This window comes from Lissotriton vulgaris, chromosome 3_1 (genome assembly GCF_964263255.1).
Source record: "Lissotriton vulgaris chromosome 3_1, aLisVul1.2, whole genome shotgun sequence".
NCBI classification, from domain to species: Eukaryota; Metazoa; Chordata; class Amphibia; order Caudata; family Salamandridae; genus Lissotriton; species Lissotriton vulgaris.
The window spans coordinates 1,921,703,582-1,921,726,970 of NC_141689.1; the positions used below are offsets into that span (position 1 = coordinate 1,921,703,582).

The following is a 23,389-nucleotide window of genomic DNA, read 5'->3' on the forward strand; positions in this document are numbered from 1 at the left end:
GCCATACTTGCATAGTAATACAATACTTAAGAAAACTTGTAATAGAGACCATACACCCAAATGGCTTCATACAAGAATTTCTTTATTTTTCAGAACAAGGAAAAAAACACAAGTATTTGAAGGCAGTTTGGCCCATAGGCTGCATAGGAATTACTGTCCTGAGACGGAAAAGAAAACTGGCACCTCGCCTTTAAGACTTCCAAGAATCTAGGTACTTTGCCTTTAAGAACCTCAGAGAGCCCTAAGCTCCCAGCATGCACCACAGGTGACAGTTAGGTCAGTTCTTTTTTCCGGCTCCTTCTGTGAAGATCCTGGAGCTTGAGCTCGACAGTTTTTTTACTTTTTAGTCAGAAATTGTTATTTTTCTTGCTGTTTAGCATTTCTCCTGTGCTGGAAGAAGATTTTCCTTCTTTTTCTGACAGAAACTTGTCATCTTTTTCTGTCAAAATGCCAGCTCTCTTCAGATTGTGTCCATCTTGTGGAAAAAAGATAGCTAGATCAGATCCACACTCTGTGTGTATCGCCTGTCTTCCTTCTTCTCATAAGGTAGACGCCTGTTATCACTGCCAGAGGTTTTCCTCAAGAACACTCTGTGATAGAGAGAGGATTCAGCTTCAGGGGGTGATGGAGAGAGGAAAAACACGTCCAGAAAGTGGCCTTGGGGATCAAGAGCCCTCCTCATCAGAAGCATCAACACCTTCTACAGTCTGCCTCTACAACGTCGAGAAAAAGGAAGATTCCAGCTTGTTTGGTGTCGCAGCCACAGTCGAAGAAAAGGCCTGAACAGTCTCCGACGTCGAGACGGCGTAAGTCTCCGTCGCCGAGAAAGGCCTCGACATCGAAGCTTCCTGCTTCGGAACCGAGGTATGGCCAAGATGCGGGTATATTGACGTCGAAACATGTATCGTCGCCTAGACCCCCATCGATGTCGAGACACACTCCGCCACCTCACCGTAGGTTGACGTCGAGAAGCTTACCGACGTCGAGAGTAAGACACCATTCGACGTCGAGATCACCACGACGTCGACGTCGTTCAACGTCGAAGTCACCTCGACGTCATTCGAGGTCAAGATCGCCGCGACGTCATGCCAGGTCGATGTCGAGGTCTCCTGTGAAGACGTCGAAATCTGCACAGCCCTTGACTCCTACAGGGCATCACCGTGGTTCGACGTCAAGGGAGGGACAGTTGTCGACGTCGAGGCCATCGACGTCGAGGGACAAAGTACATGCTGGGGCCTCAGAGGAGGTCGCTGGTGCATCTCGTTCTCCCTCAAGATCTTCGTCACCTGAACTTAATATTGTGCAGATTTCACCGGAGGGCTCTCCAGAAGTTGGTGAAGAACCTAGGCGGAAGAAAGCTAGGTCTATCGGGAGTATTGGTTCGGACTATTCCCGTACCTAGTCTCCTTCCCACCTGTCAAAATCTCCAATTCAAACGCCTCGTAGATCTCCACGAAGATCAAGGACACCCACTGTGGTATCTTCAAGAAGAAGAACTCCACCTAGATCATGCTCTCCGCGATCCCGTCGGAGACATTCAAGGGACAGGTCTAGGTCTTTTCATTCTTCTTCAAGGAGGAGTCCTTGAAGACCTCGCACTTGGTCTTCCTCGTCTACCAAGTCCTCTAGGAGAGATTACTCTCCTACTTGTACTTCTACACCTCCATCACGTGTTTCACCTGTGGACGATCTCACTACCTTCAATAAGGTGTTATGTCGAGGAGCGAGCAAATTAAATATAGCGATGTCTGTTCCTACTGTATCCATCATGGTAATCTTTGAGACCCTACATCACCTTTCCTCAGCCAGACCATTGCTTCCACTTGTTCCTGGTTTTATTGATCTTGCCTTTCAGACTTTTCTAACTCCTGCAACAGTGGGGTCTGTGCCTTCAAGAACAGCTAAGACATATAAGGCCCCTGATCAAGATCCATTATTTTTTCGCTCAGATCCGCCATAGATTCCATCATTGTGGCAGCGGCTAGGAAAACTCAGTCATCGATGTCTTCATCCTCCGCTCCTCCAGATAAAGATGGATTCCATGGGCAGAAAAATGTGCAAGACATCGGCCTCTTTTATGAAAGTTTCCAGTGCCTCTGCTCTATTGGAAAGGTACGACAGGTCCTTATGGGATTCCCTGGGTCGTTTTGTAGACAAGCTTCCTAAAGAAGATCAGCAAGATTTTAGAGAAATCTTACAGGAAGGAGGTCTTGTCGCTAACCGAGTGATCCTCAGCGGATGGGGCTGATTTAGCTGCTCACGGATACGCTCATGGTATCTGTTCAAGACGTGCTGCATGGCTATGATTAACAAGCCTTAAACCGGAAGTACAGCGAAAGATCACTAACTTACCGTCTAATGGTTCTTCTCTCTTCGGTCCTCATGCAGACGAGGAGATGACAACAATGAAAGCGGATATGGACACGGTTAAGGCTGTAGGTCTGGAGAAGAAGAAAGACTTTCGCAAACGTTTTCGTTCCAATGAGAAACGCAAATTCCAACAAAAAGGTCATTCGAACCAGTGGTCATCGCAAGGTCAACAGCAGCAGCAAAGGTCTCATTTCCAACAAAGACGTCCAGGGAGGGGAAGAGGCAACAATAGACAACAGGCCTCTACCTCAAAACAGCCAGCAAAACAATAAGCAGTTACTTCCTCTAAACGTGTTGTCCACTCCGGTAGGAGGAAGTATTGTTGGTTTTCTGGAGGAGTGGCGCAATATAACAAATGGCAAGTGGGTGCTAAATATTGTCGAAAATGGATATCTACTACGTTTCAAGACTCCTCCTCCTTCCATTCCTCCGAGGGAACTCTGTTCGTGTCATCCTATACTTAAAAAGGAGGTACACAGTCTTCTGGTAAAAGAAGCCATAGAACGTGTCCCAATTCATCAGAGACGCCAGGGCATATACCCTAGTTACTTCCTGGTCGAGAAAAAGGGTCCTTCTGTGTAGTACAAGCCTATTCTGGATCTTCGCATCCTAAACAGATACATACGAAAGGAAATGTTCCGGATGCTGGCTCTACACCAGATCTTCCCCCATTAACATCAAGGAGACTGGGTGTGCTCCATAGATTTGCAGGACGCTTATTTCCACATTCCAGTATCCAGGAAACATCGAACGTTTCTCCGTTTTCAAGTGGCTCCGCATCATTTTCAGTTTCGAGTTCTGCCATTTGGACTCAAGTCAGCACCAAGAGCGTTTTCAAAGTGCATGGCAGTGGTGGCGGCTTTTCTACGCAAACGAGGAATTTTCATTTACCCATACCTAGACGACTGGCTTCTGAAGAGTTTCACTCCATCTCTGCTTCAGTCGCATCTGTCTTACAGTCTTCACATTCTGAGCAACCTGGGTCTACGAGTCAATTTCAAGAAATCGATTCTCAACCCTCTCAGAACATTCACTATCTGGGATCGTCGCTGGACACCGTGGAAGGAAGCGTGTGTCCTTCGGAGGAGAGGTTCATATCAATCAGGAAGAAGTCTCAGGAGCTTCTTCAGACTCTCCTCCCTACGGTCAGACAAGTTTCCTCACTCCAGGAGTCCATGGCCTCGTGCATCTTCATTGTTCCCAATGCTCGATTGCACATGCGTCCTCTTCAGCAGGCTCTGGAGGACCAGTGGGCGCAGGCTTCAGGGAAGTGGGAGGATCGAATTGCACTTCCCCAATCTGCCAAGGACTCCATCAGGTGGTGGACAAAGCGATCGAAACTTCTGCAAGGGGTTCCCTTTCACCAAGAAACTCCAACACAAACTATTGTGACAGACGCCTCACTGCAGGGCTGGGGTGCCCATATGGATCACCTCCAAGTGCAAGGTCGGTGGTCGGACACAGAGAAGGGTTACCATATCAACTTCCTGGAACTGAGAGCGGTCCAGTTAGCTCTCAAATCCTTCTTTCCGTCTCTGAGATCCAACTCCCTCTTAGTTCAGACAGACAACACCACGGCAATGTTTTACCTGAACAAGCAGGGATGCACCAGATCCAGAATTCTGTCCCAGGAAGCGCAAGCAATTTGGAAGTGGTTACTGGCACCTGACCATCAAGGCAGTCCACGTCCCGGGTGCCCTAAATGTTAAGGCAGACTTCCTCAGCAGAGAGTTTGTAGAGGCGCACGACTTGGCAGTTCGGGCTGGACTGTTCCCATGAGGCACAGGGTCAAGGCTGATTTGCATATGGCCATGTCTAAACTGGGGTGGTGTGGAGTGCAAAAAACAATGGATTTATGCCCAGATCTCTGTACTGGGTGAATGTATGACATTGTTCTGCATTCTGTCCATCAACTGTTGTTTTTGCTCGAAGTAGTTGTGAAGCAGTAGTTCCAGGGTTGAAATGCCCAATGAGTCTCTGCACACTTTTGAACGTGCATGTCTACGGGTATTTTCCAACTCTACTCTGCTCTCTTCTCACATGAGAATAAGTTGCAAATTTACTCCAGGCTAGGAGGGCGTGAAGCTTTTTCCAGGGTGTGAAAAAGAGGGGCATAGAGAAGGAGAAATTGCAGTCGCTCCTCAGAAATTTGAAAGAACATGCGTATATTTTTCATTAAAAGGGCTATCTTAAAAGTGTGCTAGGCATCCAGTTTCTAGGTCTATCTCGCAATCGTGTGAATTCCTGAAAGCAGTAAATCTGCACCTGTGCAAGGAAATATACCAGTGAGTGCACTTTTGTGACTTTCATGAAAACTAATTTATTTTCATGTTGGCGATCACTGATTCTCCGTTAACCTTTTTATAAAAAAAATATTAGCAGTACATCAAACACATGTTGCTAAATGATGACACAGAGAAATATTGTTTAAAGTGCAAAATATTTTTCCCCGAACTTTTTTTTCAAATTACATATTTTTTATGTCCATTTTATTTTTAAGGGAAATAATTATCAATATTGCTTCCATGCTTAAACTTGCATTTAGATATAATCAGGGAGTATTTTAGGAGCACTATAAGTATACTCAAATTGTGTACACGTTCTTGAACTAGAAGTACTGTCAGTAATACAAGCTTAGCTTACTGCATTTTCTTGGAGCACTCGCCCTAATAAAGGCTTTTTCATTAACAGATCATATATAAAGATTTGAAAAACTTATGCAAATCTTGTGTTGGTGGCAGACAGCCCTCTTTTACATATACTTATTTAGGTACAGTACACTGGTAGCCAAAGTGTGTTTGATGCAGGGGGTTATGCCTATTTTTACAGAGGGCAACTCGAACATGACATTGTCCATAATCAATATGTCCTGGATGTTAAGTGATTGGCTTACACACCCCTGCAAGTATAAACCCACTGCGGTCGAGTTGGACCATCATTGTATTTTGTGCAGCAGCCGGTGTGTTTCATTTTGCCTTAGATTTTGAAATCCGTATTAAGCATTGATATCAGTCTCATAAGTTTCTTATCCTTATGGTCCCAATTTGCAATGGTGCAATAAGTATTTGGTTAGTTGTTTCAGACAGTGCTCCCCTATTCTGGCCCTCTAACCTAGTTGACAATAAAATAAGAATATGTAGTGTCGAACTCAGATGGAATTCCATCTGTCCAAGTCAAGTCTGCAATGGCTTCCATAATTTCAGTCATGGCTATAGAAGCAACAGCTGATTCCCTCTGCTCTGTAATAATAACCCTCAGCTTTGCTCGCTCTGTAACTGCCTATATTAGGTCATAAATTCCCTATTAAGTCCTTCTTTTGTGTGGATGAGTGTTTCATTGGGTCTTTCTAGTCGGTTCACCATAGGGCTTGTGTTTTGTTTTATTATCCATGCCCGGAGTCTGACTTACTTATCAGATTCCTCCTCGACCCTAGCAGGTATTCTTTATTGTCCACACCTCTGCGTCCCTATTAACTCTGCATGTTATTTTTTACCTAGTATATCTTCTTGGCTATATGGGACACCATAGTCTTGTAGTTCTGATGTCCTGATTTGTTCTTCTAATCGTGTCATCCTGTCAGTGACCACTTTTTATGCATTCTATCTTATTTTGACCCAGTGGCCCATAGCAGTTTTAAACGCTTCCCACTCCTATAGTGTTTTTGATTTGAAACCGGTAGTCCCTGTTTTATACAAAAAGTAGTATGAAATGTCAGTCTTTATCCTCCTTTTTTATCCTGCATCAGTTCTTTATGTATTGTACTCATGTTTATATACCCTTGGCACTATGATGTCATTACTATACCCGTTTGAATTTTACCCGCTGCAGTTTAATAACACAACACGTTTTCGCCCAGACAATAAAGAAAAATAATTTGCTCATTCCTTAGCCTGTACCAAAGATTAGGAATGGGCCATGAGATGAGCTTTCTCTCTGCCAGTGCAATTCACGGCTGACATTATCAGTATATATATTTCATCTAATTTCCTGTGATACTAAATATAACACAGTGGACACTTTAGCTCAAGTTCTTGTCTTTAATCCCCATTTAGAGCCAACCACTAGGCCACCTCACCCACCATAGTAGTGGTTACAGCCAGTCCACGCTGTTTATCTCCAGATTAATGTGAGAATTATGAATCCGGAACTGTTTCTTGAATGTCTGATTCAGAGCCTCTCAGCTATCTTCTTTCATCTTGTTGTGCTACAGTGTCTTCTGTTGCCATTACGTTTACATTATTATCTCTTCCTCTGTCAAATCATTAGGAAATCTTGTCTGCTGTTTAAAGCGCTGGAATGGTTTAGATCTTTCCTGTTAAGAAGATCATTCCGTGTGACTGCCCCCCGTTTCTCTCCTGTGTTCATTCCATTGGTCATGATGTGCCTCAGGGCTCTGCCCTGAGTTCTGTACTTTTTAATCTGTACGTCCACCCTCTTGCTACGGTGGCTAGGAATAAGGGCCTCACCATGGTCTCTTATGCGGATGATACGCAGATGGTGGTGGCCCTCTCCAACGGCTCCACGCAGGATGCTTCCAGGTTTAGGAGTGGCCTGGCTGCTGTCGCGCAGTGGATGACCACCAACTGCCTCCAGCTGAACGCTAAATAGACTGAGGTGTTGCTGGTAGGGAAGGACAGGAGACTATGTAGTGAGCAATGGTAGCCCACTACTCTTGGTAGTGCTCCCACCCCTAAGATGATGGTTAAGAACCTTTGGGTATGGATGGATTCTACCCTCAGTTTTCAGAACCACACTAAGAAGGTGGCCGGCACTTGCTTCAGCCTTCCTAGGGGACTTAGGCCCCTGCTGGGGTTTTTTGATCCTCCTACCCGTCAGCTGATTGTCCAATCGACCATTCTATCTAGATTGGATTATGCAAGCTCGCTCCTTCTAGGGGCTAATCAAGCTGCGGTTATGCTCCTGCAGCGTGTCCAAAATGCTGCCGCCAGAGCTTTGTTGGGGCTCCCGCGTAGCTGCTCTTCTTCCGGTACTATCTGGCGGTTACACTGGTTGCCCAAGGCCAAGCGGATCGAATTTAAGGCCCTCTGTTTGTCCTTTAAAATCTTGAAGCTTGCATCCCCCAGGCGCCTAGCCAATCTGCTGGTCCCTTATGTTCTGATACGCCAGCTGCGTTCTCTGGGACAACATTTGGTTGTGGCCCCCGAGTGAACCGTCTCCGGGCTGGGGCCCGGTCCTTCCGCTGTCTTGTAGCCAAGCTATGGAATTCTCTGCCCTTCCAAATTTGTAGCTTGGACCGCTTGCTGGACTTCAGAAAACCTATTAAAACATTCCTCTTCCCCTCTGCCTAGCCCTCTTCTCTTTTCTATTTTTTCTTCTGCGCCGACCTGTCCAATTCTTAGCCTCCATGTGTGTCTACTGTCAGCGCCGGGACGCCTCTTCGCTGAGACAGCTGCTCGCTATATAAACCTAGTTAACATAACATAACAAAACATAACATAACAAATTGATCTTGAACCGAGAATCCATGTGAGACCCTTCAATGTTCGCCAGATCCCATGCCTCCTTGGCTTCTATGAAGAAGGAGGTCTCATTTTGAGCCATCCCCTTGAGCATAACTGTGGAAAGGAACATATAAAGGGTACCCAGGTTTCTTGAGTTTACATTTGACTGCTAGGAAGGAGTTTCTGTGACTTTGTAGTGCAATTGTATAGTCTGGGACAGGCACACTATGTTCCTGTTTTCTTTGAGGCAGCTGATTGCTGCTAATCTTTGAGGTTGTTTGCTCTCTAAAAGGGTTGTCTCTCTACTACTGACCTTGGAGGGCTACCCATATGAGGGGGTGTGCTGATACCATAGGAACCTGTTCTACCACAAACAATTTGAGCACCACTGTCCTTAGGCAATGTTAACCTCATGCGCGCTAGCGGAATTCCGCTCCTGTGCTGAGATTTTTTAAAACGCATGTTATGTGACGAGCTGGGCTCGTCATCAGCGTGCGAGGAGGCTACACCATGACGAGTCCAGCTCGTCATCAGCGTGGAAGGGGTTAAAGGTGTGATTCCATACTGTACTCCCCAGTTTTATGGGTAGGCCCACAAAACGTTCCATATTCCTACTAGGGCATCCTTCTACACCCCTTGATTTATATTCAAGGAACTGTTTTCTCTCCAGAAGATTTTGTGCTTATAATTTAACCTCTTGTATCTGGCTGCAACTTCTATATCGCTTCTGTGTATTCCACCCCATGAGATTTTTTTTTCTGTTTTTCTTGTCTACATGTAGAATTCTCTGATTATTCACCGGTAATCATCGTAACACTAATTCTTTCTTCCTCGTCCTTCTACTTAGTCCATGAGTGAATGTGCCCATTCACCTTTGACTTTCACCGCTTTCCAAGCTGTTTCCTTTATTTCTATTACTGAGGTAAGGAATCTACCCATAAATCATTTCTTCTCGCTCAGCACTTCCTGTTCTATACCACGCCTTTGACTAGAGACTGATGAAGGCAACTAATCCCAGCCCCCTGATATACCTCTGTAAAACAATTGTTGTCCAGAGTTTTTAAATTTTGATTTGTTTAGTAATCCGAGCAGTAGCTCCTCATTTCCTACCTCGTTCCACTGTTTACTCTTTGATATCTGTCCAAGTAAAAAACGTCTTCATCAGCCAAGAGACCACAATCAGACTGTATAGAGGATAAAATAATCTTATTATTCGTTTCATCAAATCAAAAAGCAAATTTCACATTCACGCTACCACCTAATATTAACCTACCTATGTAAGTAAAAACAAGTCTTTTTTAGCTGGTAATGAATGCTAACAAAATGTGAATACCTAAAAGCCCATGGAAAACCTGGGCAACATGTAACCTCTAATGGACATTTTTAATCGGCCTTAAAAAATTTCCTGATGGATTCTCAAGCCCAATTAGCCCAGAGAACTGCCACTCCTCTGGTCGAGGGAAATATTTTGCAAAATGGAACCTACTTACAAATTCTGATAGGCTAAGGAAATTGCCCTCCTCATGCACATCCACCTAAGCAGTCCCTTCTGCTCTGACCAACTCCAGACAGTTAACCAAACAGACTAGATTGATGCTGTCTGGCTGAAGACCAGGGAGAACAATCACCTAACTCCTGTAGATATCAATACTGACCCAGAGCCTAAGGAGAGGAACATACGATCCCAAAACAAGGTTGCAGACACACAAACACCCAACTGTTGCCTTTCTGTGGCAAAGAACAAGAGTACAAGAAAGAGGCCCTTAAGAATGGCAAACACCTCAGTCCTAGAGTTCTGAAGCTCCAAAAGAGTTCCCTGTAGAAATGAAAAAACAGCGAGAAGAGATTGATCTGAAGCAAACAAGACTCTTTAGTGTCACTATTATAGGGTCAACAGAAGAAAGACACTTTTTGGAAAACTGAACATCACAACAAAACGTACAGGAAGTGTTGCAGGAGGAGAAGTGATATATGGGTAGATTCCCTGCCTCAGTAATAGAAATAAAGGAAACAGCTTGGAAAGTGTTTAACAGTTAAACAGTAATAACCACATTCAGTCATGGAGTAAGGTAATGCTCACTTCAAGCACTTTAAATCAGGTTTGTTTCCATGCTCCGGTGGGGTGTTTTTACTTGTTTCCAGTATATTATCCAGTTTGACATTTGTCATGTGCTGTGCTTCCTTGCTTCCATCTGGGCTGTTGTCGTATCAGTCACTTGTGATGGCATTGATTCGGATTTATTTGCCTGGGCGGTTGCTGTGCTTTAATTGTTTTATTTTTTTCCATCTATCGTTCTTTTTCACTAGTGGAAGTTCCCAGCACCTTCGCTTTGTCTCAGATCGGCGCTTATCTTTCTTAAATTCTGTCTTACTAGTACATCAATAGCGGCCCCACATCTTTTCTCCAGTACAGTGTGGTTTAAAACGTGTCAGTTTCTAATTGGTCTACCCCAAGTTAGTTTGCTTTGCACTGTTATAATAGGTCTTTCAACAAAATAATCCCCCTGTATACACAATTTAGTTTTGTCATAATGCAGTCTATCTCTGCACTAACATAAAAACCTTGGGGCAGTCGTTCAGTCTTGTGCCTTCCCTGGTGCCCCAAATAAACGCGGAGTCCGTTTCATGCCCTTTCTGGCTGTTAATAATGAGGGATGATGGCCACTTTTATCCAGTTCAGCTCCCGTGCTATTCCATCGACAAGTGACCAACATAACCCAGTCTTATTCCAGTTCCAGGCAGTACTGGCCAGTTATCACCTCTTCTTAAATATCAACCCTACAGTGTTGAGTTGGTGGACGGCAGACAAGATGATGAAGACCTCGGGAACACAGCCGACTTTCATCCCCCCCATCTCTTCTGCTATTCTTCTATGGGGCCAATCCCTTAGACTATTCCTCACTTGTTGGAGCGGTCCATACCCGGCTGGTTAATCTACTGTGAATCCTCACCATAGTTTCCTGTCTGCCTCTGGTCGTTCAGGTCTCGCCGATGAGCAGGCGTAGTTCCTAGCCAGAACCATCGCCACAGGATGCCTCCGGGCTCAGGTCATAGGAGAGCACTCATGCACAACGCTTCATCTCGCTCCAAGCCCAGCCACACTAAAATCCATATTGTTTTTTTGCTTTCTCAAAGTGGTACCTAAGATGGAGAGTTGGAGAGAGCAGATAGCAGATGTGAATTGCAGGGCTCATCCAGAACATTCCAGGGATCCTCTGTAATGGGTCATATGTTAGATATGAAAGATCAGAAACGGAGGGCCTCTTTGAAACTTAGGGGCATTCTCCTCCCCTTTTTCTCCCATCGTTCACTTGAATACTACCTGCCACAGGTTAACAGGTATTTAAGTGGTATAGCCTACCTTTCTATTGTACCTTGAATTTGTGTCTCTCTTGACTAGAAACTGCTAATTCCACCTCACATTCCTGCTAGCAACTTGTAACAAAAACCTTAGCTGGACAAGTCTAAGTGAAATAAGAAAATGGGGCAGCACTGCCTAGAACCAGGCTCAAAACTGATATTTGAATTAAACAAATACTGCTAGAAGATTAATTATAAAGATGGACCAGAAAATTGCAGCAAGTGTCAGGATTTCTCTACTGGTACACAAGGTCCCACACCAGTAACAACCAAGGAACTCTTGTGTGTCCCAGGTTTGGGGTGTCCACTTCCACTCTCCTTTCAAGGTTCAAGTCCAGAACCAGGAGACGTTTGACAGCCCATTAGGAGAAACTGCTTTGAACCGTACTGTGGAGTGAAAGACCTAATCCACTGATGAGGGGCACTGAAGGTGTGTTTGCAGAAAGAAGACCCTGCTTAGAAATGGGTGAGAGTAAGGGAGCTGAGGAGGTGGTGAAGGGTGTTAGCAGCTGTAAGCCTGGGTGAACTTTCACCACATTCAACTGGTAGGGGTCAAGGTGACCTATCTGCGCACACAACATGTACTGCTGTGTGGATGCACCCGAGGTTGAGTGCCCTTCTTGAAGATCCATGAAGTGTACAACACCACCTCTAGAAGCTAATGCCTTGAAATGAGAAGGGTTCGTCAACTTATAAATGCAGCTGACATTGCATAGGCTGAGCTGTGCCAAGGGGAGGGAGGTCCCAGTACACAGACTAGGACATCAGACATTGCCCGATCGCCATTGCAACCATGAGGGTTGGGGGTTTCCAGGTGTGTTTGGTGTAGGGTTTGTTGTCAGACCTGAGGAACAACCTGAAGAGCAGGAGTCACCAGACTGCAAGTTCACAACCGCTTTGCTGCTGGTACTAGTGTTCCATACATTCCCCTGATCAAGCACAGGCTGGCGATCAACCAATGACCACAACCGTAGGCTGGTCCAGGGAGAAGAACCAGGCGAGTCCACTTGGCTGGCTGTGCAACACACAGGCAACCTGAAGCAGTGAGGCTGCTAATCAGTGACGAACTGTATGCTCGGTTTGCATACACTGCAGCCAAGGAGCGAAAGGTACGGTGGCATTATAATCCTGAAGGGGTGGTTAGTGGTAATAATCATACATTTTTTGGGACTGGAAACCCTGACTATTGAGCCAGAAGAGGGAACTGAACCACTGGAGCTTCCCCACAGACAACTCTCCTGATATTTCCTTCAAAGGGACAAAAGCTAGTGTATTACCTCACAAAAGATGTCCCTAGGGAATACTTGAGACTATCATGCCGTAATTAGAAGCAGTATATTTACAATGTCCTCTGATGATTATTTATAGTAACTGCTCTGTTAATATTAAAGTGCTTTTCTTTTCCAAACTAAAGTAATGACTGGACAGTGACTTATTATTTGTTATTGGATGTTTGATTGCATGCTGTGTCTCTTACGCCGCGCCACATCCCTAAGTAACTCTTTGACTGCTCCTCTCCACTACCCTGAGGCACAAGTGCTAAAAGAGTATATTTAGTGATCAGTTTGGGGTTTAACAGTAAGATTAAGCCCCAGGACACCAGTGGTGAAGGGTTCTGATTGTTAGAATTTGAGCCAAGTAACCCCTGATTGCCCTGGAACTTCTGAAAACGTTCCCAAACAAGCATATTCCAGAAAAAAAATAAAAGAAAAAAAAATATGCCACCACCTAAACCCGGCGGCTATATTCTTGCAATTAAAAATGTAAAGATAAAACTGAATTAATTGTTGCTTATGATTTCATTAGAAAGGTTCAGGTGCTTTCCAGTTGGCAGATGTACTCTGCCACCACCTAAACACGGCGGCTATATTCTTGCAATTAAAAATGTAAAGATAAAAATAAATTAATTATTGCTTATGATTTCATTAGAAAGGTTCAGGTGCTTTCCAGTTGGCAGATGTACTCAAAACTGATATAGAACCCCATTTAAATCCTAATGCACTTAAAAGCAAAATGTGATTTTTATTGATATTAAGAAAAGATTCTGTTCGCTTTAATTATTTGTAACCTGAAGGCATAGTTGAAACATACAAGGATGACAAAAAAAACATAAGGATAAAGAATGGAAAGAAAAACATGCATTTGCAAAACCAATGAGTCTGGTGTTGGCTGCCAGCCTTTTGTCTTTATCAGTGCTCGTTTTGTTTTGCCATGGTTTTTGCAAGACCTTATTGTTGGGGAAAGATGCCGGTCCCTCTTCCATCTAAAAGGGAAAAAAACTGCCTAAATGCAAACATGTTTTGGGGGTAAAAACTTTCATTCCATAGTAGTCCTTGATACCAAAGGTAGATATCGTTTGTGTGGACTTTCTCCTAGTGAAAGGGCAAAATGATACTCCTCAAAGTGAAGTTAGCCAGTGACTGAAGTGACTGATCAATTTCTCCATGCTGTATGCTGTAGTAGGTGGAAGCAAAATGTGAATGACACTGTAACAAACCAACAGATGAAAAGGCCTGTCTGAAAAGCCTTTTAAACACATTATACCTAGGATTTTAGTAGGATCAAAAGGTATTGGCTAATTCCAAACCTAAAAATAACTGCCCATCACAAACAGTGCAGGAGAACCAGTGCCTTAAGTGGGTTGACCCATTGGGCCATGCTGTATGCTGTGGAAGGTGGAAGCAACATTTGAATGTCATTTATTCAGGTCAACATATGAGTGCTGAGCCAAAGCCCCTCTGTATATATATGCATTTTTATTTAGGTTATTTTTATTGCATGAGGCTGGAAATCGGCTAAAGCGGTCTCTAGACCAGATCTGAAAAGACTTCTTATATTAAATGCGTATTGCTAACTAAATGAATGTATAGATGCACAGTGCACCTAACTGTTGCTACACTGATATTTTAGAAAATTCAGTTCTAAACATTATTTACTATTTTTTAGGTCTCGTGACCTATCGATGTGCGCAAGCGCATCGAGCGGAGCGAGAATTCATGTGGCAAAAACAGCTTCAAACCAAAGGGCTTTCAGCCCCGCGGTTTTCATGCTGTTCACGTGAACCACGTGATAACATGCACACGCATTCAGGGCCAGCCAGCCCAGCACATCAAAGGGCTTCTCCTCCCCTAATTATTCATGGCCGGCAGCAGGCCGGCTGTACTTTCAGTTTCCCGGAAGGCTTCTCCTCACCTAATTAGGGGAGGAGAAGCCCTTTGATGTGCTTCACACCAATGCGCCTCAGTCATTCCTCTTGTTTGTATTTGCTTCCAGACTCCGATCTGCTCATGTGCACAAGAAGCTTTACACATTACACTCATCTGCCTGAAGTGGGAGTTTTAAACAAGCAAAGCTGGTCCTTCTGTACTTGCAGTTTCACTTCTAATGTGTGTTGTTATTTATCATGATTTTTAGCTGAGGTGTATCACGCTCGTTCATGAGTTTGATCTCTTCATACTGTGAAATGTTTTCTAAGTTGTTTTTGATTGTCTTACCGCTGGAGGTCTCCCTGTGCTACATTTAGCCTCTGACACATGCAACGCCACGCAACCACGCAACGCCATTCAACCACGCAACGCCACTCAACCATGAAACGCCACTCAACCACGCAATGCCACTCAACCACGCAACGCCACTCAACCATGCAACGCCACTCAACCATGCAACGCCACTCAACCATGCAACGCCACTCACACACACATGCAACGCCACTCACACACACATGCAACGCCACTCACACATGCAACGCCACTCACACATGCAACGCCACTCACACATGCAACGCCACTCACACATGCAACGCCACTCACACATGCAACGCCACTCAACTACGCAACGCAACTACGCAACGCCACGCAACTACGCAACGCCACTCAACTACGCAACGCCACGCAACGCCACGCAACTACGCAACGCCACTCAACTACGCAACGCCACTCAACTACGCAACGCCACTCAACTACGCAACGCCACTCATCTACGCAACGCCACTCATCTACGCAACACCACTCCACTACGCAACGCCACTCAACTACGCAACGCCACTCAACTACGCAACGCCACTCAACTACGCAACGCCACTCAACTACGCAACGCCACGCAACTACGCAACGCCACGCAACTACGCAACGCCACGCAACTACGCAACGCCACTCAACTACGCAACGCCACTCAACTACGCAACGCCACTCAACTACGCAACGCCACTCATCTACGCAACGCCACTCAACTACGCAACGCCACTCAACTACGCAACGCCACTCATCTATGCAACGCCACTCATCTATGCAACGCCACTCATCTATGCAACGCCACTCATCTATGCAACGCCACTCATTTACGCAACGCCACTCATTTACGCAACGCCACTCATCTACGCAACGCCACTCATCTACGCAACGCCACTCATCTACGCAACGCCACTCATCTACGCAACGCCACTCATCTACGCAACGCCACTCATCTACGCAACGCCACTCATCTACGCAACGCCACTCATCTACGCAACGCCACTCATCTACGCAACGCCACTCATCTACGCAACGCCACTCACACATGCAACGCCACTCACACATGCAACGCCACTCACACATGCAACGCCACTCACACATGCAACGCCACTCACACATGCAACGCCACTCACACATGCCACGCCACTCACACAACGCCACGCCACTCAACTATGCAACGCCACTCAACTATGCAACGCCACTCATCTACGCAACGCCACTCATCTATGCAACGCCACTCACACATGCAACGCCACTCACACATGCAACGCCACTCACACATGCAACGCCACTCACACATGCAATGCCACTCACACATGCAACGCCACTCGCACATGCAACGCCACTCGCACATGCAACGCCACTCACACATGCAACGCCACTCAACCACGCAACGCCAGTCCAGAACCAGGAGACGTTTGACAGCCCATTAGGAGAAACTGCTTTGAACCGTACTGTGGAGTGAAAGACCTAATCCACTGATGAGGGACACTGAAGGTGTGTTTGCAGAAAGAAGACCCTGCTTAGAAATGGGTGAGAGTAAGGGAGCTGAGGAGGTGGTGAAGGGTGTTAGCAGCTGTAAGCCTGGGTGAACTTTCACCACATTCAACTGGTAGGGGTCAAGGTGACCTATCTGCACACACAACATGTACTGCTGTGTGGATGCACCCGAGGTTGAGTGCCCTTCTTGAAGATCCATGAAGTGTACAACACCACCTCTAGAAGCATGCAACGCCACTCACACATGCAACGCCACTCACACATGCAACGCCACTCACACATGCAACGCCACTCACACATGCAACGCCACTCGCACATGCAACGCCACTCGCACATGCAACGCCACTCGCACATGCAACGCCACTCACACATGCAACGCCACTCAACCACGCAACGCCAGTCCAGAACCAGGAGACGTTTGACAGCCCATTAGGAGAAACTGCTTTGAACCGTACTGTGGAGTGAAAGACCTAATCCACTGATGAGGGACACTGAAGGTGTGTTTGCAGAAAGAAGACCCTGCTTAGAAATGGGTGAGAGTAAGGGAGCTGAGGAGGTGGTGAAGGGTGTTAGCAGCTGTAAGCCTGGGTGAACTTTCACCACATTCAACTGGTAGGGGTCAAGGTGACCTATCTGCGCACACAACATGTACTGCTGTGTGGATGCACCCGAGGTTGAGTGCCCTTCTTGAAGATCCATGAAGTGTACAACACCACCTCTAGAAGCATGCAACGCCACTCACACATGCAACGCCACTCACACATGCAACGCCACTCACACATGCAACGCCACTCGCACATGCAACGCCACTCACACATGCAACGCCACTCGCACATGCAACGCCACTCGCACATGCAACGCCACTCACACATGCAACGCTACTCGCACATGCAACGCCACTCACACATGCAACGCCACTCAACCACGCAACGCCACTCAACGCCACTCAACTACTCACACATGCAACGCCACTCACACATGCAACGCCACTCACACATGCAACGCCACTCACACATGCAACGCCACTCACACATGCCACGCCACTCACACAACGCCACTCCACTCAACTATGCAACGCCACTCATCTACGCAACGCCACTCATCTACGCAACGCCACTCATCTACGCAACGCCACACATGCAACGCCACTCACACATGCAACGCCACTCACACATGCAACGCCACTCACACATGCAACGCCACTCACACATGCAACGCCACTCACACATGCAACGCCACTCACACATGCAACGCCACTCGCACATGCAACGCCACTCGCACATGCAACGCCACTCACACATGCAACGCCACTCAACCACGCAACGCCAGTCCAGAACCAGGAGACGTTTGACAGCCCATTAGGAGAAACTGCTTTGAACCGTACTGTGGAGTGAAAGACCTAATCCACTGATGAGGGACACTGAAGGTGTGTTTGCAGAAAGAAGACCCTGCTTAGAAATGGGTGAGAGTAAGGGAGCTGAGGAGGTGGTGAAGGGTGTTAGCAGCTGTAAGCCTGGGTGAACTTTCACCACATTCAACTGGTAGGGGTCAAGGTGACCTATCTGCGCACACAACATGTACTGCTGTGTGGATGCACCCGAGGTTGAGTGCCCTTCTTGAAGATCCATGAAGTGTACAACACCACCTCTAGAAGCATGCAACGCCACTCACACATGCAACGCCACTCACACATGCAACGCCACTCACACATGCAACGCCACTCACACATGCAACGCCACTCACACATGCAACGCCACTCGCACATGCAACGCCACTCGCACATGCAACGCCACTCGCACATGCAACGCCACTCGCACATGCAACGCCACTCACACATGCAACGCCACTCAACCACGCAACGCCAGTCCAGAACCAGGAGACGTTTGACAGCCCATTAGGAGAAACTGCTTTGAACCGTACTGTGGAGTGAAAGACCTAATCCACTGATGAGGGACACTGAAGGTGTGTTTGCAGAAAGAAGACCCTGCTTAGAAATGGGTGAGAGTAAGGGAGCTGAGGAGGTGGTGAAGGGTGTTAGCAGCTGTAAGCCTGGGTGAACTTTCACCACATTCAACTGGTAGGGGTCAAGGTGACCTATCTGCGCACACAACATGTACTGCTGTGTGGATGCACCCGAGGTTGAGTGCCCTTCTTGAAGATCCATGAAGTGTACAACACCACCTCTAGAAGCATGCAACGCCACTCACACATGCAACGCCACTCACACATGCAACGCCACTCACACATGCAACGCCACTCGCACATGCAACGCCACTCACACATGCAACGCCACTCGCACATGCAACGCCACTCAACCACGCAACGCCACTCAACGCCACTCAACTACGCACACATGCAACGCCACTCACACATGCAACGCCACTCAACCACGCAACGCCACTCACACATGCAACGCCACTCAACCACGCAACGCCACTCAACCACGCAACGCCACTCAACCACGCAACGCCACTCAACCACACAACGCCACGCAACCACGCAACGCCACGCAACTACGCAACGCCACTCAACTACGCAACGCCACTCAACCACGCAACGCCACTCAACCACGCAACGCCACTCAACCACGCAACGCCACTCAACCACGCAACGCCACTCAACTACGCAACGCCACGCAACTACGCAACGCCACGCAACTACGCAACGCCACGCAACTACGCAACGCCACGCAACTACGCAACGCCACGCAACTACGCAACGCCACGCAACTACGCAACGCCACTCAACTACGCAACGCCACTCAACTACGCAACGCCACGCAACTACGCAACGCACACTCACACATGCAACGCACACTCACACATGCAACGCCACTCACACATGCAACGCCACTCACACATGCAACGCCACTCACGCATGCAACGCCACTCACACATGCAACGCCACTCAACCACGCACCGCCACTCAACTACGCAACGCCACTCAACTACGCACACATGCAACGCCACTCAACCACGCAACGCCATGCAACTACGCAACGCCACTCAACTACGCAACGCCACTCAACTACGCAACGCCACGCAACTACGCAACGCCACTCAACTACGCAACCCCACGCAACTACGCAACGCCACGCAACACCACTCAACTACGCAACGCCACTCAACTACGCACACATGCAACGCCACTCAACCACGCAACGCCATGCAACTACGCAACGCCACTCAACTACGCAACGCCACTCAACTACGCAACGCCACGCAACTACGCAACGCCACTCAACTACGCAAGGCCACGCAACTACGCAACGCCACGCAACTACGCATTGCCACGCAACTACGCAACGCCACTCAACTACGCAACGCCACTCAACTACGCAACGCCACTCAACTACGCAACGCCACGCAACACCACTCAACTACGCAACGCCACTCAACTACGCAACGCCACTCAACTACGCAACGCCACTCAACTACGCAACGCCACGCAACTACGCAACGCCACTCAACTATGCAACGCCACTCACACATGCAACGCCACTCAACTACGCAACGCCACTCAACTACGCAACGCCACGCAACACCACTCAACTACGCAACGCCACTCAACTACGCAACGCCACTCAACTACGCAACGCCACTCAACTACGCACACATGCAACGCCACTCAACCACGCAACGCCATGCAACTACGCAACGCCACTCAACTACGCAACGCCACTCAACTACGCAACGCCACGCAACTACGCAACGCCACTCAACTACGCAAGGCCACGCAACTACGCAACGCCACGCAACTACGCAACGCCACGCAACTACGCAACGCCACTCAACTACGCAACGCCACTCAACTACGCAACGCCACTCAACTACGCAACGCCACGCAACACCACTCAACTACGCAACGCCACGCAACTACGCAACGCCACTCAACTATGCAACGCCACTCACACATGCAACGCCACTCAACTACGCAACGCCACTCAACTACGCAACGCCACGCAACACCACTCAACTACGCAACGCCACTCAACTACGCAACGCCACTCAACTACGCAACGCCACGCAACTACGCAACGCCACTCAACTATGCAACGCCACTCACACATGCAACGCCACTCAACTACGCAACGCCACTCAACTACGCAACGCCACGCAACACCACTCAACTACGCAACGCCACTCAACTACGCAACGCCACTCAACTACGCACACATGCAACGCCACTCAACCACGCAACGCCATGCAACTACGCAACGCCACTCAACTACGCAACGCCACTCAACTACGCAACGCCACGCAACTACGCAACGCCACTCAACTACGCAAGGCCACGCAACTACGCAACGCCACGCAACTACGCAACGCCACGCAACTACGCAACGCCACTCAACTACGCAACGCCACTCAACTACGCAACGCCACTCAACTACGCAACGCCACGCAACACCACTCAACTACGCAACGCCACTCAACTACGCAACGCCACTCAACTACGCGACGCCACGCAACTACGCAACGCCACGCAACTACGCAACGCCGCGCAACTACGCAACGCCACTCAGCCATGCAACACCACTCAGCCACGCAACGCCACTCAGCCACGCAACGCCACTCAGCCACGCAACGCCACTCAGCCACGCAGTGCCACTTTCACACACACTGTGCAGTGCACAATAGGTCTCGCAGTAGGAAAGTTGGAGATATTGGTTTTTTAAATGACAAAGCCCTTTATGTTTTTAACATGCAAAATAAAAGGCATTGTTATTTGCAATTGTAATAGCTCCAACGTTCCTACTGCGAGACCTATTGGCAACGCTAGTGCTTGTTTTACTATGCAAATTGAACACTTATATTTTAAATAATTGCCTCAGTGTGGTAAGATGTGGGTTTCCTATTCCATAATCTGACCAGAGATATTCCATTGGTCACCATATTGTCTTTCAGGATGTGTGCTTGTTAGTAGAAAATGATCCCACACACAATTCGTACTTCAGTAAATGTTACTGGAGCCGATTATTCGAATACAAAGGAAGTGTTGCATTTGAGGGCCCTAAATTAGAATGCTAAAAAGCATTTTATGAGAATGCTCATTTTTGCTAAAATAACAAGGTAGCCATGCAGCACTGCTTGGACACTCACTGACTGTCACTCTGGAGAGAAGTCTCGATTGTGACTCAGCACAACAGTAAAATAATTAGTTTGTCAGTTTGATACCTTGAGTAATACGTGAACGGAAGTGAGAATGTTGCCAGAATTGGAGATTTCTAACGACTAATGCATACACAAGTCTAGTTATATGTCAAGAAGCTTGATGAATGGAATCTTGAGTGACCCATCCCCCCCACACCTTTACACTAATCCTGTCAGAATTTGTTGGAGTGGAGGGATATCACTCTTAGTGCAGAATTACATTGTTCAGGATGCTGGTGACAGAGTAAAGAGGAAATGTTGGAGTTCACGAGTAATTTTAGCTGAACACTGATTACATCTCTATTGAACGTAACCAGTAAATTCAAATGAAACAACATATGAACATAGGCTGCAATACTATTTGTAATCAGAAACAAATATATAAATGTACACCTTGTGTTTGATAAAAATTGGATTGAAACATTGTTTTGAATGAGTGCCGGCCTCTATTGAGCACGTATAAACTGAAGTTGTTTGGTGGGTTTTCCGCCTATAATACAAGTATTTCACAAAATCTCATTCTCTTGCAGTGGCTATGACGTTCCGCTCAACCCACTTCATCTGCTGCCCTTCTACGCTGGTTCTCGCTTCCATGACTTCCATCATATGAACTTCGTGGGAAACTATGGTTCAACCTTTACGTGGTGGGACAGACTCTTTTCAACAGATTCGCAGTACAACACCTACAAGCACAAAGTGAAGGACCAGGCACTGGTGAAGGAAAAGAAGGCAGAATAAAGTGACTTTTTCTGGACGTTTGCACTTCTCTCACTCGTACCAAGAGACAGGGGTCCATGCAGTAATACAATGTTCCAGAAATGAAGTCGCTCGCCATCCCACATTAAAGCGATGGTGTGCTTCACAATAAAAGAAGCATGTCAACTGTTGCGCTTGATGCCGGGTGCTTGTTGGACTAATTTACTGTTCTCCTACTGCAGCATCTCCTGCTTTCAGACTCTGAATTTATTCTGATGAGACTATAATGAGAGGGACTGGACTGTCAATGGCCCGAAGCGCAATTCCAAGAATAGTCATTCCAACATGGTCAGTGGGTAGGCTGCTTTCTATGAGCTGATATGGAGATGTGTTCCAGGCCTGACCCAGCTCACTTCGCAGAGGCTAGCACACAGTGTGGCTACGCCATTCTCCTTTGGGGCTATCTATGCTACCTCTGAAGTAACAACTTTCATTTTGCAAGCGTATGGACTAATGTCACTGCAGGAGTTTCTTCATGATGATGTTTTATACACATGCGCTTATATTTTGTTACATTGTTTAATGTTGACAAGAAAATAACATTATCAGATATAAGTGGTGCATGATTGTTGTACAGTGTGAATACATCATTTTTAAAACATGCATGATGAAAAAAACGAACAAATTAAGCACACAGTTGGGCACTATTGTATGATTATCGATTAGATATCATACTCTTCCAACTGTTAACCCATTAAAGTCCAGAATATCTTGCATTGTAAATAGAGACATTTCTACGTGCATTATTTTATCTTGTTATTATCTGTTTAAAACATTCATGCTGTGATTGCATTGTAAATAAAACATTTACAAGTTTAATTATTGTGTTTGGAAAGTATTATAAAATGTCCACTTTTGAACTGGCATTTAGGGCCCAATTTATATCCTGGCAGTAAGAATACTCCTTGTCTGCAGCAACAGAGTATCTTTACGGCCAAGATGAAGGGCCGCCCACCCAATTTGTATGCGGGCAGAGGTTATACCAACGGTTAGACCCCTCCAATGGCCCAACTAAGTTACGGCTTTCGGAGAATTGTCTATATGTTCATCCGCCCAATTAGGATGGGTGGCCATACAGCAAAACTGTAAGTCGCCGCCAGGCAAACCATGACTGTGAGGGACACTAAAAAACAATCATGGCCCCCCTCTAAAGTGAGCATTATCTTTTTACTTTTCAAAAAGAAAATCCTGTTTCGGATTTTTTTTTTTGAAAATAATAAAAGAAAACAGTGTGGTGCAAGGCTTTGTCATTTTGACAGCCTTGCACAAACAGCAAAAT

At 46.7% G+C, this 23,389-nt stretch overlaps 1 protein-coding gene across 1 annotated transcript in view; it reads left to right on the forward strand.

Annotated features, from left to right (window-relative positions):
* Positions 1-22,929, forward strand: part of MSMO1 (methylsterol monooxygenase 1) — an 85,892-nt gene extending 62,963 nt beyond the window's left edge. Inside the window, exon 6 of the mRNA XM_086962395.1 lies at positions 21,885-22,929. Within this exon, the coding sequence (XP_086818521.1) occupies positions 21,885-22,092 (208 nt within the window). The 3' untranslated portion in view covers positions 22,093-22,929. The remainder of the gene's footprint in view (positions 1-21,884) is intronic.
* Positions 22,930-23,389: the final 460 nt, after the last annotated feature.